Genomic DNA, 15,767 nt, shown 5'->3' with positions numbered 1-15,767 from the left:
ATGTGCAAGCCTTTTTGTTGTGCCTGTCTGCAATCAAATAATAGGATTATTTGTAGAAGGAATGATTAATAAGGTATATGCCTAATTTGTTTTTGAATTTGTAAGATTCTTGATTTAAGTAGATGGTGACAGTCTGACAGCTTTCATCATGTCCTCTTAAATTACTGGATAAGAAATTTGTGGCTTTTTGTGATTTAGATTTTAAATTCAGAAAGCACTGGATTAAAAGAACTGAGAGATAACTGAAGTGTACAGAAGAGAATGGATAAATTAGAAGAGAACTCGTGGACTTTTCATCCAAAAAGAAAATGTCTCTGTGTCACAGGCCATATTAAACTTCAAAATACTATATTTTGTGGCTCACTTCACAACATGCTTTGAAATTTCAGGAAGCATATAGAGTCCAGTAAACACATTAATATGCATATTCTCCTAAATAATACATTATGACAATACTACTCACCATATAGTGGAGATGCTGAGTTACAGATAGGCAGAATAATAAGACCATCAAAAATCATACACATGCTCATGCAATCACAACTTACACACACATAACAATAGTCTCTGGTTACCGAATGTGAGTTGTGTTTGGATGAGTGTATGTGTGTATGTTGTCTGGTTCCTATGATTGTCTTTTGGCTGGAGGCTTATTTGTTTGTCAATCATTTTGTTGTGCCTATCTGTAAATCAGCATCTTTGCTATATTTCAGTAGTAATCTATCTTTTTCATAATATTATCATTATTCCATCTTGGATTCTGTGTTTGATAGTACATTATGAGTTGTAACAGTGCATGTCATTAGCATTAACTAATACTTATTTGTTATATATTGCAGATTAAAAGCTGTTGTTTACTGTTGGATGAAACTTGAGAAATTTCCATTTGATCAACAGAGATGCAGCATTTCTCTAGAGAGTTGTAAGTAGAATGTTTCATTTGTTACAGTAAAGGCATAATTTTGCTATTGTGTAAGAATTTTATCCAATGTCTTGTCTAAGTATGTTTTCTGTATATGAAGTAAATGTAACAGCTTCTTCTGAAGCAATTTGTTATCAATATTTAATGAATAATATACTAAACTTTTGGAACAGGAAAATGTTTAGAAAATTTACACTTTAATAGAAAAGTTTTAAAAAAATACATAATGAATTTAAAGCTAGATTATGTCAAACTTATCTATCATTCCTCAGGATCAAGTGAAAGACAGGACACAGAAAAAGAAAGCAGCATATTGTATTCCATTCAACATTTCACTTCCCTCTTGATCCTACATTACAACTTGATAATAAATTCAGTTGGGATGAGCACACCACAGAAGTGCAGAAACGCCTTAACAAGTCTGTATTTGCAATTCGAGTGTTAGCAGACATAGGCTACATAAAAGTGAAAAAGCTCGCATACTTTGTCTACTTTCATTCCATCATGTGATATGGTAAAATATTTTGGGGTAACTCTTCAAGTCAAACAAAAGTTTTTAGAGCCCAAAAGCGTGTAATACGTATTATCTGTGGAGTAAATTCACGGACGTCTTGTAGAAACCTCTTCAAAGAACTGGGAATACTAACAACTGCCTCTCAGTATATTTACTCCTTAATGAAATTTGTCCTAAATAATATATTTCTTTTTCCAACAAACAGCTCAGTTCATACAAACAATACCAGGAACAAAAATGATCTGCACAAGGACTTAAAAGCACTTAGTTCAAAAAGGGGTCCACTGCTCAGGAACACTCATCTTCAATAATTTGCCAGCAAAAATAAAAAATTTGGTTACAAATAAAGATCAGTTTAAAAGGAGCCTGAAAGACTTACTAGTGGCCAACTCCTTCTACTCCACTGACGAATTTTTTAATAAAAACAAATGATGTATTGTATATATTCATATTATTAGTATTGTTATTTCAGCTTCTTTTTTTAAAAAAAAAAAAGTTACATGTTCCACATCCATGAGGATCTCCTCAACATGGGTCTCTGGAACGAAAAACTAATCTAATCTAATCTAAAGTGACTTTTCCTTCCTTTGAGGAAAGCAATCATTGTATGTCAGCCCTGTTGGAAAGTGATGTCATCAAAAGTAGAGCAACATTTATCTATGATGAATGCTATGCATAAACTGAACTGAACATATGTCTCATACACAACACTGTAATTCTCTTCAGCGTAGAAGAAGAACTCTTTTTCTTACATGGTAAAATCTGCAAGCCTCATGTTAACATGATGTTGCGTCTAGGCCATCACCTGAAGACGGACGTAAGTCCAGGCTGCTTTGGAGGAATATATTGTACTGAAAATGTGACAAGTTGTTGTCCAGCCACATAATTTCAAGATATACACCACTTTGCCTATAGTTCTTACATCTTTTTAAATCTGTTTTCTAATATCCTGAGGACAATGATTAACTTTACACCAATGATGATGCTATCAACACAACCAATTTCAGTGAATGTCACTTTTTTAAAATTATTTCAAAGTTGGTACTGTGTATTATTTTTTCACTCATATTGACATTTCTTAATATTAACAGGAGGATAATTTCAAAAAGCTCATTCCAGTTGTCATATCAAAAATATAATAATTACAGTCATTCATAGTTTTGAATCGTAACGAAATCTTAAAATTCAAGTGCTAACACATGAAACATATTTAATTACATTTAGGATTGCTTTTGTTCCAGGGACTTACAACACAAGTCAGCTGATCTTACAATGGGAAAGAGAAATGCCTGTTACCATGAACCCATCTTTGCATCTTACTGAGTACTCTCTTAATGATATGTGGACAAATGAGACTGAAGTTACATACACTAACCCAGGATTCACTCATGGGCCATTCCGTAAGTTGCTAGTTTGAAGTAAAGAGGAACTAGTGAAGGAATGTTCATGATTTGTTATTTGTACTTTGCTCACACATATGTACATATAAACTACTGAAAACGGAATGTGTTACATAAGAAACAGTATTAACCTAAGGCATAAGAACTTTCTTTTAATATTTGTGGCTCAGTGTTAAAATTTACTGTAAACCAGGTCTAGACAATTTTTAATATCTGCAGACTGCATTATCAAAACCTAATTATCCTGGAGGACACTTATCAATTTAATGATAATACTGTGGATTGACAAGCACCTCTTACATGAGGTTGGTCTGTGCATGTCAGTGCACAGTGCTAGTATGTTCCAAAAGACCTCAAGCAAAATGTGATTTTTCAGGGAGTCATATCTCAGGCTCTGTTGATCACAGACATAACAAGTCAAGTGTTTGGGATAGCACTTGGCCTGGTGACCATTTGTATACATATCAGAAGAACAGGCATACTGTAGCTACTGTACAGAACAGGATCAAACTTTAAGCATTAACCAGTTCCTCCAGGAAAATTAAGAAAATCTGTTGGTTCTTTTGTATTAAGTGAGGCTTACAGCAGAACTTAGGAGACATATAAAAGCACCATTTGTTTTGAGGTTCCTGAGAAAATCACAAAAAACCACAACATTTTGGCACAAAAAGTACCCATTGTATTACGGAGATCCACAGATTCAAAGTTACCAGCGATATGCACATAAAACATGCATGTAATATCCACTCTGCGGCATAAACACAGTTATAACTGATGTAGTGGACTCATGGAAAGGGCAGCAGGGTCATCACCAGAGTTTCAGAAGTCGTCAAACAATGCTTTTAGGCAGCATTTTTACAGTCAGCATTTTTATAGTCAGCATTTTTCACCAATAAAACTTTGACACACTGTCTATGTATAATGGGCACTTCACACCTATACAAATATGGCAAAAGTGGTAGTGCAGCGAAAAACGATGCTAGAAAGGATCTTAACATTTCTGAAAAGACCTTAAAAAACTGCCAAAAGTTATGTAAACCTGGAAATAATGCAAATTCAGTAAACTATTTCTAACAAATTTTTACTCTTTTATAATACAAATCATAAGCCAGCCATTTTTGACAAATTGTGACCAATGAACAATGTATCCAGACGAAATGTGAAGTAAACAATTTTGTGTTAACCTTTTACTGTGCATACTTATTTGTTGTCACATGTTTCAAATTGTATAAATGTACTGAAGTATATAAATAAACTGTCAAAATTTTACTGACCTATAGAATTTCTTTTATATAAGCAGCACACCCTGCTGTAGCAGGGAAAAGAAGGGACTCAGTGGAAAAATGTTCTTGCTGGAGCTCAAGAAAGCAGAATATGTTCCTCTTTAAAAGACTTGAACAGAGAAGTGGCGAACAAGGTGCCTCAATCCTCATTCAGCCCTCCTCACCAAAAATTTTGCCATATGAATGTATTCACACGTTTTGTGCTGAAAGAAAGTAGTGGAGAGACAGTGATAGTGAAAGATGAAGAAGACAGTGCCAGTGGTAGAGGAAGAGAGAAGAAAAGGTGATGAAGGGAGAGAAAGTGGCTGTGAAGCAGAAAGGGAGAAGGATGAAGACAATGGCAGTGGGAGCCAAACAGAGAGGAGATAAGTGATGGGCAGTGAGACAGTGGCAGTAAAGGAGAAAGAGAGTTGGATGGAGATAGTAACAGTGGGAGAGAAAGAGAGAGGAGACTGTGGAAGTGAAACAGAGAGATAAGTTAACAGTGGGAGAGAAAGAGAGAGGAGACTGTGGGAGTGAAACACAGAGATAAGTGCAAACCATACACGGGCTTGGGGGGGGGGAGGGGAAGGGGGGGGGGGGGTTCTGGACTCATGTATCCTCGAAAGGCGAAGTTTCACATGTACGTACAGTGGAGAGCAGTTTGCCTCATCCTCTTTAATGTTTTCAATTTAGGGAGTATGAAGGCTTAACTACTAAGAGAGATTGGATAAGATGATTTAGAATGCTCTATGTTAAAAGAGCATGAATATGTTAGCATGCCAAAATTTTTGGGGAGAAAATTGGGATGAGGACTGATGTAGCTGGTTCCTCAGTTTTCTGTCTGTCTTTTAAAGAAGAACATGTTCACCCTTTCTGTGCTCAGACAGGACCATTTTTCCCACTGGTGAATACTTGTTCATATATAGACATACATAATGTCTCTTCAAATTGTATGCCTTTGAAAAAGGCACACCTCCTCCATTAATTAAATAAAGTGGGTTATTCTTATGTTGTTCCAAAAATATCTCTGTCAATTGTTCATTAAAGACCTGGTAGTTGTCTTCTATTTTTCTCTTGTTAGAAGTATTTGATTAAGACACTGTTATTTTTCACAACCTGAAACAAATATTTAAGCTTCAACTGTCTGCACTGATATGCTACATAGAGTTTTCAGTAAGTACATAATAATTTATGGAAAGACACAGCTACATAATTTCCTTCTCATCCTGTCCAGTAAGTCTCCCATGACCCGGGATTCTGGGTGGTTTTTCTGAACTGTACTCCTTTCCCTAAACCTCTCCAGTCCTTTTCCTTCACCCTTGTTCCTTCCCCTTCAGCTCTTCTACCTGAAGAAGAAGTCAATGGCTTCAAAAGCTTTTAAAAGTTAAATCCTTTTATGTGTGTGTTCCCCTGCTGCCACTTGGTGTGTACATAAAGTCTTTAATATTTTTCTTCTGTGTGTCATGACAAAACAATGATAGGTCTGTGAGCCACATCAAATGATTTTGAAGGGCACATGTGATCCATTGGTGGTAGATTGCTGATAATTTCTACAGACAAAAATTACTTTTATCTCTTCAGTTGAAAGAATTTATCATTAGTTCAAGACAACCGCTACTCTGTTCACAGATGGTAACTACAGCACAGTGAGCATCACTTTTGAACTGCAGCGAGAGATTGGCTTTTATATGATGGATTACTATGTGCCTAGCATGCTCCTTGTGATGATATCTTGGGTGTCCTTCTGGCTTGAAGCAAATGCAGTCCCAGGCAGAACAACACTTGGTAAGTAAGGCACAAAATTCTAATAAAAATAAAGAAATACTCTCACTGTGCAAACAGTTTTTCAAATGTTTACATACAACTGGGTACTTCATTTGAGAACTTACAGCTAGACTCTCTTCAACATGAATTTCTGTAGCCTGTCCTAAGAAACTGACTTTAGCTGACTATACAAACAAAAAATATGCAATGAATATCTACCTTTAGAACTACTTTTGGTAAATCTAAAGGTTTCTTTGGTAGATCTCTGCATAATACAATTTTACTTCCCAACAAAAAACAGAGGAGACAAAAAAACAGAAGATATGTATGATCATATAGAAGAACCCTTAGCAACAACAAAGGAAAATGACAAGTTTATGATAATGGGAGACTCTAATGCCTGTGTGAATAGCCACAAAAAGGGTTAGTAAAGTTGGACTGGAAAATGTAAATGTTTTTTGTTGTTATTGTTGTTGTTGCTGTGGTCTTCAGTTCAAAGATTGGTTTGATACAGCTCTCCATGCTACTCTATCCTGTGCAAAACTCTTCATCTCTGAGTAACTGCTGCAACCTACAGCCTTCTGAATCTGCTTAGGGTATTACTCTTTTGGTCTCCTCCTTTGATTTTTAATTCCCCTCCACACTTCCCAATACTAAATTGAAAAACCTATGATTTTTCAGAATGTGTCCTATCAACTGATGTCTTCTTCTAGTCAAATTGTGCCACAAATTTCTTGTCTCCCCAATTCTGTTTTGTACCATCTCATCAATTACACTATCTGTCCATCTACTCTTCAGCATTCTGCTGTAGCACTACATTTCAAGAGTTTCTATTCCCTTCTTGCCTTACTGTATATTGTGCATGTTTCACTCCCATATATGGCTACACTCCAGATAAATACCTTCAGAAAAGATTTCCCAAGACTCAAATCTTTATTCAGCGTTAGCGGATTTCTTGTCTTCAGGAATGTTCTACATTTTACATCTTCTCTTCTTTGACCGTCATCAATTATTTTGCTGCCCAAGTAGCAAAACTCATTTACTACTTTTAGTGTCTTGTTACCTTATCTAATTCCCTCAGAATCACCTGATTTAATTTAACTACATTCCATTACCCTTATTTACTTTTGTTGACATCCATCTAATATATCCTTCTTACAAGACACTGTCCACCCATTAAACTTCTGGTCCAAGTCCTTCCTGTTTCTGGCAGAATTACAATGTCATCGGCAAACCTTGAAGTTTCTATTTCTTCACTCTGAACTCTAATTGCTATTCCAAATTTTCCTGTGGTTTCCTTGAATGCTTGCTCATTGTATAGACTGAATAACATCAGGGATAGGCTACAACCCTGTCTCACTACCTTCTCAACAATTGCTTCCTTTTCATGTCCCTTGAGGCTTATAAGTGCCATCTGGTTTCTGTACAAATTGTATCTTACTTGTGCAACCTTCAGAGTTTCAAAGAGAGTATTCCAGTCAAAATTTTCAATAACATTCTCAAAGTTGATGAATTCTATAAATGTAGGCTTGACTTTCCTTAACCTGTCTTCTAAGAAAAGTCATAGGATGCTTTTGTGTTCCTACAGTCCCTCTGACTCATAACTGGTGCCCTAAGGTCAGCTTCTACCAGTATTTCCATCCTCCTGTAAAGAATATATGTCAGTATTTTGCAACTCTGCCTTATTATCCAGATAATTTTGCAATAGTCACACCTATCAGCACCTGATTTCTTTGGAATTGTAGTTATTACATTCTTCTTGAGGTCTGAGGGTATTTTGACTGTCCCATATATCTTTCACACCAGGTGCAATAGTTTTGTCATGGCTGGCTCACCCAAGACTATCAGTATTTCAGACAGAATGTTGTCTGCTCAAGGGGCCTTGTTTCAGCCCAGGTCTTTCAGTGAGCTGTGAAATTCTTCTTGCAGTGTCAGATCTCATCTTCATCTACACCCTCTTCCCAGTCTATAATATTTTCCATCTGAGCTTTTGATATTCATACATGCACTCTTTTCTCAAAAGGTCTCTTATTTCCTGCAGGTAGTATCTATATTATCTTTCCCATAAGGACATATGATTCTAAATCCTTACATTTGACCTCTAGCCATTCCTATTTACCTATTTTGCACTTCCCGTCAGTCTCTCTCTCTCTCTCTCTCTCTCTCTCTCTCTCTCTCTCTCTCTCTCTCTCTCTCTTTTGCATTCCCTTTCACCTGCTTTATTTGCTGCTCATTTATATTTTCTCCTTTTATCAATTAAATTCAGTATCTCCTGTGATTATCCAAGAATTTCTACTAGACCCTGTCTTTTTACCACTTTTATCCTTTGCTGCCTTCACTATTTCATCTCTCAAAGCTACCTATTCATCTTTATTGTATTTATTTCCCCTGCTCTAGTCAATTGCTGCCTAATGTTCCCTGTGAAACTCTCTGCCTCTTGTTCTTTCAACTTATCCAGGTCCCATCTCCTTATTTTCCTCTTTTTGCAACTTTTTCAGTTTTAATTTACAGCTCATAACCAATAAATTGTGATGAGAGCCCACATCGGTCCTTCAAAATGTCTTACAATTTCAAATCCGGTTCCAGAATCTCCTCTTACCATTGTATAATCAATCTGAAACCTTCCAGTGCCTCCAGGTCTCTTCCACATGTACAACCTTCTTTATGAACTTGCAGCATGCTGCAGGTGAAAAATATGTCAGCAACTTTTTTTGTAATTGAAAAAAAAAAAGGCTGTAGATTTGTCATAAGTTGCATGAAAAGTATCTGTTTTTTATTTCTTGATGGTGACTAGTTTCAGACACCTGTGTCCATTTTCAAACCATCCTACAAAGAAGATTACAGTTGACATGACAATCTTATACAAACAAGGCACATATTTGTAATACAATTATAGTACACTAATACAGGGTGTATCATAATTAATGGCGTAAACAGATACAGTTGAAAGCATCCGACACTAGAAGCAAAAATGTCTCAGTAAATATAGGGGCAAAAATGTATACCTTAAGAGCTACGAGCAATTTTCCATCTTTGATACTTTGAGAAAAATCTCTTCTACTGCAAGTTCTTTGCTTTCCACATTTTGGGAAGTGGTAGTATGGACCAAAATAAGAAAAAAATGTCCTGAAAACCTGTGCTCTAAAATGTATACCTTAAAAGTTATGAACACTTGATCAATTGAAGAGTTGTGTTTCAAAGTTGCAAAGATGAACAAGTGCTCATAGCTCTTAACGAATGCATTTTAGAGCACATGTTTCTAGTATCATGTCCTTTCAACTGTATGCATTTACTCCATTAATTGTGATACACCCTGTATATGTGTAAGGTACACAAATTTGTCATGGTTCTTTTTTCCAAGTTGTCTTACTGGTTACATACCATGCTATAAGTGTGACAAATATAGGCAATATTCCAATACAGAAACTGCATCTGCAGTAATCAAAGTGGTATATGCCCAACTTAACAACAGCAAATTACACTACAAAGGATATACTTTAGAGAATGGGTGCGCAGAGACATCAGTAGTTGCCAAGTAAAAGCCTAAGAGGCCACTGACAGTGGCTCACACTGAAGATAAAATATTTACTGACTAAAAAACATGTCATTTTATTTTTGCTTAACTTAATATAAATTTAAAAACCATACGCTGCCAAACATTTGTTGGTGGTTTACAATGCAATTGGATTACTATAAGCTGTTTGTTATTTTGGTATTCATATGTGTTTGCAAATGCTATGGTTTGTGATGCCATAGCAGCGAAGTTGTAAAGATTTTTAGTTATTGGAAGGGTAAATATAAACATCATCATTACTGTGATTTGTAAGTTTTAACTGCGAATACCTATTATCTCAGATATTAGAGAACTGTATGTAAATTAACTTGTTACTGAAAAAAACTCTTATCTCAGGCATTAGAGAATGGTATGAAAATTAATGTCAACTGCTGAGATGATTTCTTATAGGTAACTTTTGTTTCATTAGGCTCTATTTCTTAAGTACAGTGTACAGAAGTATAATTTCTGAGCATAGTCTATGGTACTCTAGCATCAAATACATGAAGTGTTATTGTCTGACGCAGTGCATGAGTACTTTTGTGTAATCCAGCCACATGTAACTATTGTTTGGTCATGGATTTTTTGATATTGCAGAGTGAATATCATTTATGCCATGGACACAGAAGTTTCGATTGGCCTATAAATGTCTTTTCTGAACACACACAATGCAATGCAATTTATGCCTGTTGATGTGCAGCTTTCATTGAGGAGATTATGCACGTAATAAGAAATTTGATCTGCAATAAGATAGGATTTGTTTTTTTATGGTGTATTTTAAAGATTGTTAAGTAATGTAATTTTTGTTCATTTGCCTGGTTTTTGCCACTCAGTTGTTTCAGAGTAATTTAGTAATGTTTTAACATGGAGGTGTGCTCTCACACCAGTTTGCACTGATCCACATGAAGTTGTACAGTAAGTTTAATCTGTAAAATGAAAGGATTTGCTATGTGGAGTGGCCGCATGGTTAGAGGTGCCATGTCACTGATTGCGTGGCCCCTCCCGCTAGAGGTTCGAGTCCTCCATCGGGCATGTGTTGTTCTTAGCGTAAGTTAGTTTAAGTTAGTTTAAGTAGTATGTAAGTGTATGGACAGATGACCTTAGCTGTTTGGTCCCTTAGAAATTCAGACACATTTGAACATTTGAAAGGATTTATTATTTCTATGATGCACTTTAAAAACTTTTAAAAAATACATTTTGCTCATTTCCATCTGAATTTGCTAATCAGTGGTGCTTAACGCTTTAATATTTGATGTGCTGTGACCCTAGTTGCACTATGGATTCAATTCATAAAAAAAGAAATGTAATTTTTGCTCATTGGAATGCTGTATGTGGAACTATGTAAACCTGTTGAAAATGAAATATCATTTCAATATTAGATGTGTTGTCACACTAGTAGTGCTATGGATGTAATATGTAACAAATCAAAATGTAATTTTTACTCATCAAGGCACGGTATGTAAAACTATGAAAACCACAAAAAAATGACTTGTCTAAGGGTGATTTACTACATGCTGGTCATTTGCAGTTACTCTTTTCTCTTTGATCATAATGCCACACATTAGGCCTTCAGCTTATTACAATTAATACGACTCTTTTCTTCTTCATTAAAGGACTGGATATAAACTAATGAATACCTATGGTGATTATATGCTTAAGTGGCAGTCTTATTGTAAATTGTCAGCTTTATTTAGTTATTTATTTTTGTAGTGAGGACTGCCACACTTATTGGGTTTGAATTGTAGTACAGACATGCAACTTTTTATGGCCTGGACACATTATGTGTAACACAAAACAGTATGACTACTGAGCATAGCTCATGCAACTGCAGCATTTTCTGGAGGCGACGTCATGTAACGATGTAACACATATAAGTTTGGTGTATTTTACCCACTACAGATCAATGAGTGGTCTTAGAGAAAAAGAATTTTGGCACTATAAGATTTTTAAATTTATATTACATTAATAAAAAGTAAAAAAAATATTGTTTGGTCAGTAAACATTATATCTTTAATACACACTGCTGTCAGCAGTCTCTAGTGTCTTACTCAATATCCAATGGTGTCTCTGCACACCAGTTCTCTGATATCTATCCTATGTGGTATAATTGCTGCTGTTAAATTGGCCATATGTTGCTTTGATTACTGCAGGGACAGTTTCTGTACATAGACTACTGCTTGTATTTGTTACACTTACAGCATGGAATATAATGAGAAAGGCAACTTGTGAAATAGAACCATGACAAATTTGTATACCTTACACATATATTAGTGTACTATAATTAAAAACAGGAAAATCCAGTGTACTATAATTTTATTATGAATATGTGCCTCATTTGTATAAGACTGTCATATCAACTGTAATCTTCTTTGTAGGATGGTTTGAAAATGGGCACTGATCTTCAAAACTAGTCACTATCAAGAAATAAAAAATAGATACTTCTCAATGCAAGTTATGATGAATCCTCAAGCATTTATTTCAGTTACAACCTTCTTTCATGATTCTTAAACCAAATGTTCATGATGATTAAATCATGCTCTGTGAGAAATTTTACCAGGCAGGTTTCTCTTTCGTTCCTTTCCTCCAGTCCATATTCACCTATTATATTTCCTTCTCTTCCTTTTCATACTATCAAAATCAAGTCCCCATCACAATTAAATTTTCACTCGCTTAATTATCTGAATAATTTCTTTTATCTCATCATGTATTTCTTCATTCTCTTCATCACCTGTGGAGTTAGTCAGCATGTTAACTTGTATTACTGTGGTGAGTGTGGATTTGGTGTCTATCTTGGCTGCAATAATGCAGTCACCATGCTGTTCATAGTAGCTTAGCTGCATTCCTATTTTCTTGTTCAGTATTTAGCCCACACCTGCACTACCCCTATTTGACTTTGTATTTGTAGCCCTGTATTCACCCAAAGTTTTGTAGCTTCTGTCACCAAACTTTACTAATTCCCTCTATACCTAATTTCAACCTATCCACTTCTCTTTTTAATTGTTCTAACTTACCTGCTTCGTTAATGGATTTAACATTCCACACTCCAAACTGAACAACACCAATTTTGTATCGCCTTATGATAACATCCTCATGAGTAATCCTTGACTGTAGATCCATATGAGGGACTATTTTACCTCCACTAAATAGTGGATGCTATCATCATTTAACCATACAGTAGAGCTGCAAGCCTCTGGGAAAAATTATGGGTGTAGTTTCCCCTTGCTTTCAGCCATTCACAGTACCAACCCAGCAAAGCTATTTGGGTTAGATCAGTCAATCATCCAGACTGTTGCCCCTGCAGCCACCAAAAAGACTGCTGCATTGTAGAATAGTAGAGCCAAAAGACTATTAGAATTATGGAAACACTATGAAATAGTCCTAACAGCGTAGTGTTAGATACCAGGTAGATCATGTATTGGTCAAACAAAGATACAGAAATAAAATAAAATCTAATCATTCATACTCTGGTTTTGACACTGACAGTGATCATATAATAGTTATAGCCAAGTGCAATATTAAATTTAAATAGCAACTAACTACAACTGGTACTATATGGTGTACAGCAAGACTGAAAAATGAAGACACAGCTGAGGAATTTAGAGTGGAGATGGACAAGATATATCAAGAAACTGTAAGCAGGGAGGAAGAAACTCCAGCCAAGGAAACCATGTACGACAAACAATGTTTGATATAATATAAAATGAAATAAGTTGGGGGGGAAAAATTCACTGATAAAGAAAAATAAAAAAACTGAACAACATTGCTGGAAGGTAACTGGTATGAGACAAATAAGTGTGGGGATAGATGAAGACCTAGGAAAAGCAGACAGACACTCAAAAATTAGATCACTTACATTTAAATGCAGAACTCATAGCAATTTAGTTAAAGATGGAAGAGGTAACATACTATTTGAACCTGAAAAAAATAGCAGATAGTTGTAAAAAATGTATTGAAGAACTATATGATGAAAAAGATGTCATAAATTATTCGGAACACATAAGAATAAAGGAAGAAGTGGAAAATTAATTCACAGAATCACCCATTGCGAAGTCAGAATTTAACAATTCTTTGAACAACAATAATGCAAACTGGAACAGATAATATCCCTGCTGAGTTATTAAAGAACATTGGAGATAAGGGAAATGAACAACAGTACAAATTTATGTGTGTCTGGTGTGAGGATGAAACCCTACCAATAGAATTAATGAAAAGCACGACAATTACCATACCTAAGAAAGAAAATGACAATGGTTGTTCAGATTACAAAACCTTTGCATTACTGATCCAAGCTTCAAAGATTCTACTCAAAATTGTCAATGACAGGCTAACAGTAGCATTAAAAATTATCTTTGAAAGAAGAATTGAGATGAACAGGAAAACACACGCCACATTAATTTACCAAGAGAGCAGTTTTGATAGGATGGGCTGGAATATACTAATAAAATTGGAGATAAAATATTGATTCTCAATCTATACAAAAAACAGAGTACAGAAATAGATATCAATGGCACTAAGAAATAGTCTAGGATGGTAGGAAGTGTTGTCTGACAACTCCCTTTCCATATTTATTTAACTTTTACAGAAATTGAAACTTGAACAGTAAGAAGTGGCATCAAAGCAACAAAAACTAATGTTAGACAAATATATTGTATTCTATTTGCTGATAATATAGTAGCCAGTAGTCTTATCAGAACATGAACTGTATGTTACAAGTTTTGTCGGGTGCTGAAAGTAAATGTAAACAAGGTCAAAATAAGAGTGATACATAAATCAAAGAGACAAGTAAGAGGAAATAATAAAATAGTAAATAAAACACTAGTGCTACTAAATGAATTTTGCAATTTGGGAAATGCAGTAACAGATGACAATAGAAGTATAAAAGATATAAGGGAAATGAATAAATGAAAAGAATTTGATTCAACAATCTTTCAGAAAAAAGAGTAATTTGCTAGCAAACAACAACTGTAATACTGAAATAAGGAAGAAGTTCATCAAGACATTTCTTTGGAGCATTTTAAACAGTACTTGTGAAGGTTGGCCTCAGGGAATAAGAAAAAAAAAATTAGAAGCAGTAGAAATTGGATATGTAGAGGAACCACCAATATACCTTGGACTCAAAGAAAATTGACTGAATAAATTCTACAGGAAATTAAAGAGAAAAGAACATTGACTAATGCAAAGCAAAGAACAACAACTAAACTCATTTAACACCTAATTTGACACAATAGCTTCCTAAACAAAAACATATTAAAAGGAAAACTCCGGCAAAAAATTAGGAGACATGCCCAAAATGTCCATATTACAAAATGTTATCAGTAGGTTGAAAGGCAACAACTACAACCAATTGATACCCTGACAAGGAACAGAGAAGAATAGCTACATCAACAAGGCCTTGCCTATAGTGACTAATGATGATAGAACTTCTTAAGCAGCTATGTTTTTTGTACAAAGAAAATTATAGTAGAAGAATGGGCAAAAATTAAGTTAGAATTCTGAGATAAAAAAATCTGTTTCAAATATGCATCATAAAAAGATGCACAAGGAAAGTGATGGGAGTCAATTGTCATAATGTACTTTAGAATATGAAATTCAAATTATTGTGTGCTAGTAATGAGATTCACACAATTTATGTGTCAAAGATAAGTGGATGAGAGCTAGAAGTTGCAAGCTGCTCAGAAGCAAAGAATCCAAAACGAAAATAAGATTTGGAAAGGACAGAAGATGTTGCAGGACTAAGGGGCCATCAAGCAAAAAGAGGAAAGGAAGAAATTATTGGAGATAACTGAGACTAAACAAATTTCATTGAGAGGAAAAACAAGTCAATTGTTGAGCTATTAAAACAATCTGTTTATATTTTTGATAACAAAGGTAATAGAGAAGAATACTGATGCTTAAGCATATTTTTGAATAAATAATTTCCGTCTACATCATTTAAGAGATTTTTACTACAGATCTCATATTCTGTTTACTGCCATAATCAGATACTGTAAACAGAATAAAAACAAGAAAATGTAAAATAATGTGCACACAGCACTGACAGAAATGTAATGTATTTTCATTCACATGAATACTGGTGTAGATTTCTTGAAACACTATTCTATGTCAGTGAATAAGTATCACATGTACTGTAGCAAACTGTTTAATGTCAGCATAGCATTATGGTTTGCACAAGGTAAAAGAAACAACTCGAGACAGTACTAGTGGAAGTCATACACAAGATTAATTTTTCTTTATTATATTCACTGATAAGTAATATGAAAATTGTCAAGAATCAGGTAACACAATTCAATTACCAAAATTTAAAATTATATAGTAAATATTCAAATGATATAAGGCATCAATAATGAAA

At 34.8% G+C, this 15,767-nt stretch overlaps 1 protein-coding gene across 1 annotated transcript in view; it reads left to right on the top strand.

Annotated features, from left to right (window-relative positions):
• LOC126324491 (pH-sensitive chloride channel 2-like) overlaps positions 1 to 15,767 on the top strand; it is a 255,393-nt gene that overhangs the window by 208,745 nt on the left and 30,881 nt on the right. Inside the window, exons 5-7 of the mRNA XM_049994987.1 lie at positions 840 to 922; positions 2,678 to 2,836; positions 5,731 to 5,886. Of these exons, the coding sequence (XP_049850944.1) occupies positions 840 to 922; positions 2,678 to 2,836; positions 5,731 to 5,886 (398 nt within the window). The remainder of the gene's footprint in view (positions 1 to 839; positions 923 to 2,677; positions 2,837 to 5,730; positions 5,887 to 15,767) is intronic.

The sequence above is a fragment of the Schistocerca gregaria genome, chromosome 2, assembly GCF_023897955.1.
Source record: "Schistocerca gregaria isolate iqSchGreg1 chromosome 2, iqSchGreg1.2, whole genome shotgun sequence".
NCBI classification, from domain to species: Eukaryota; Metazoa; Arthropoda; class Insecta; order Orthoptera; family Acrididae; genus Schistocerca; species Schistocerca gregaria.
This window is presented reverse-complemented; position numbering and strand designations above follow the sequence as displayed.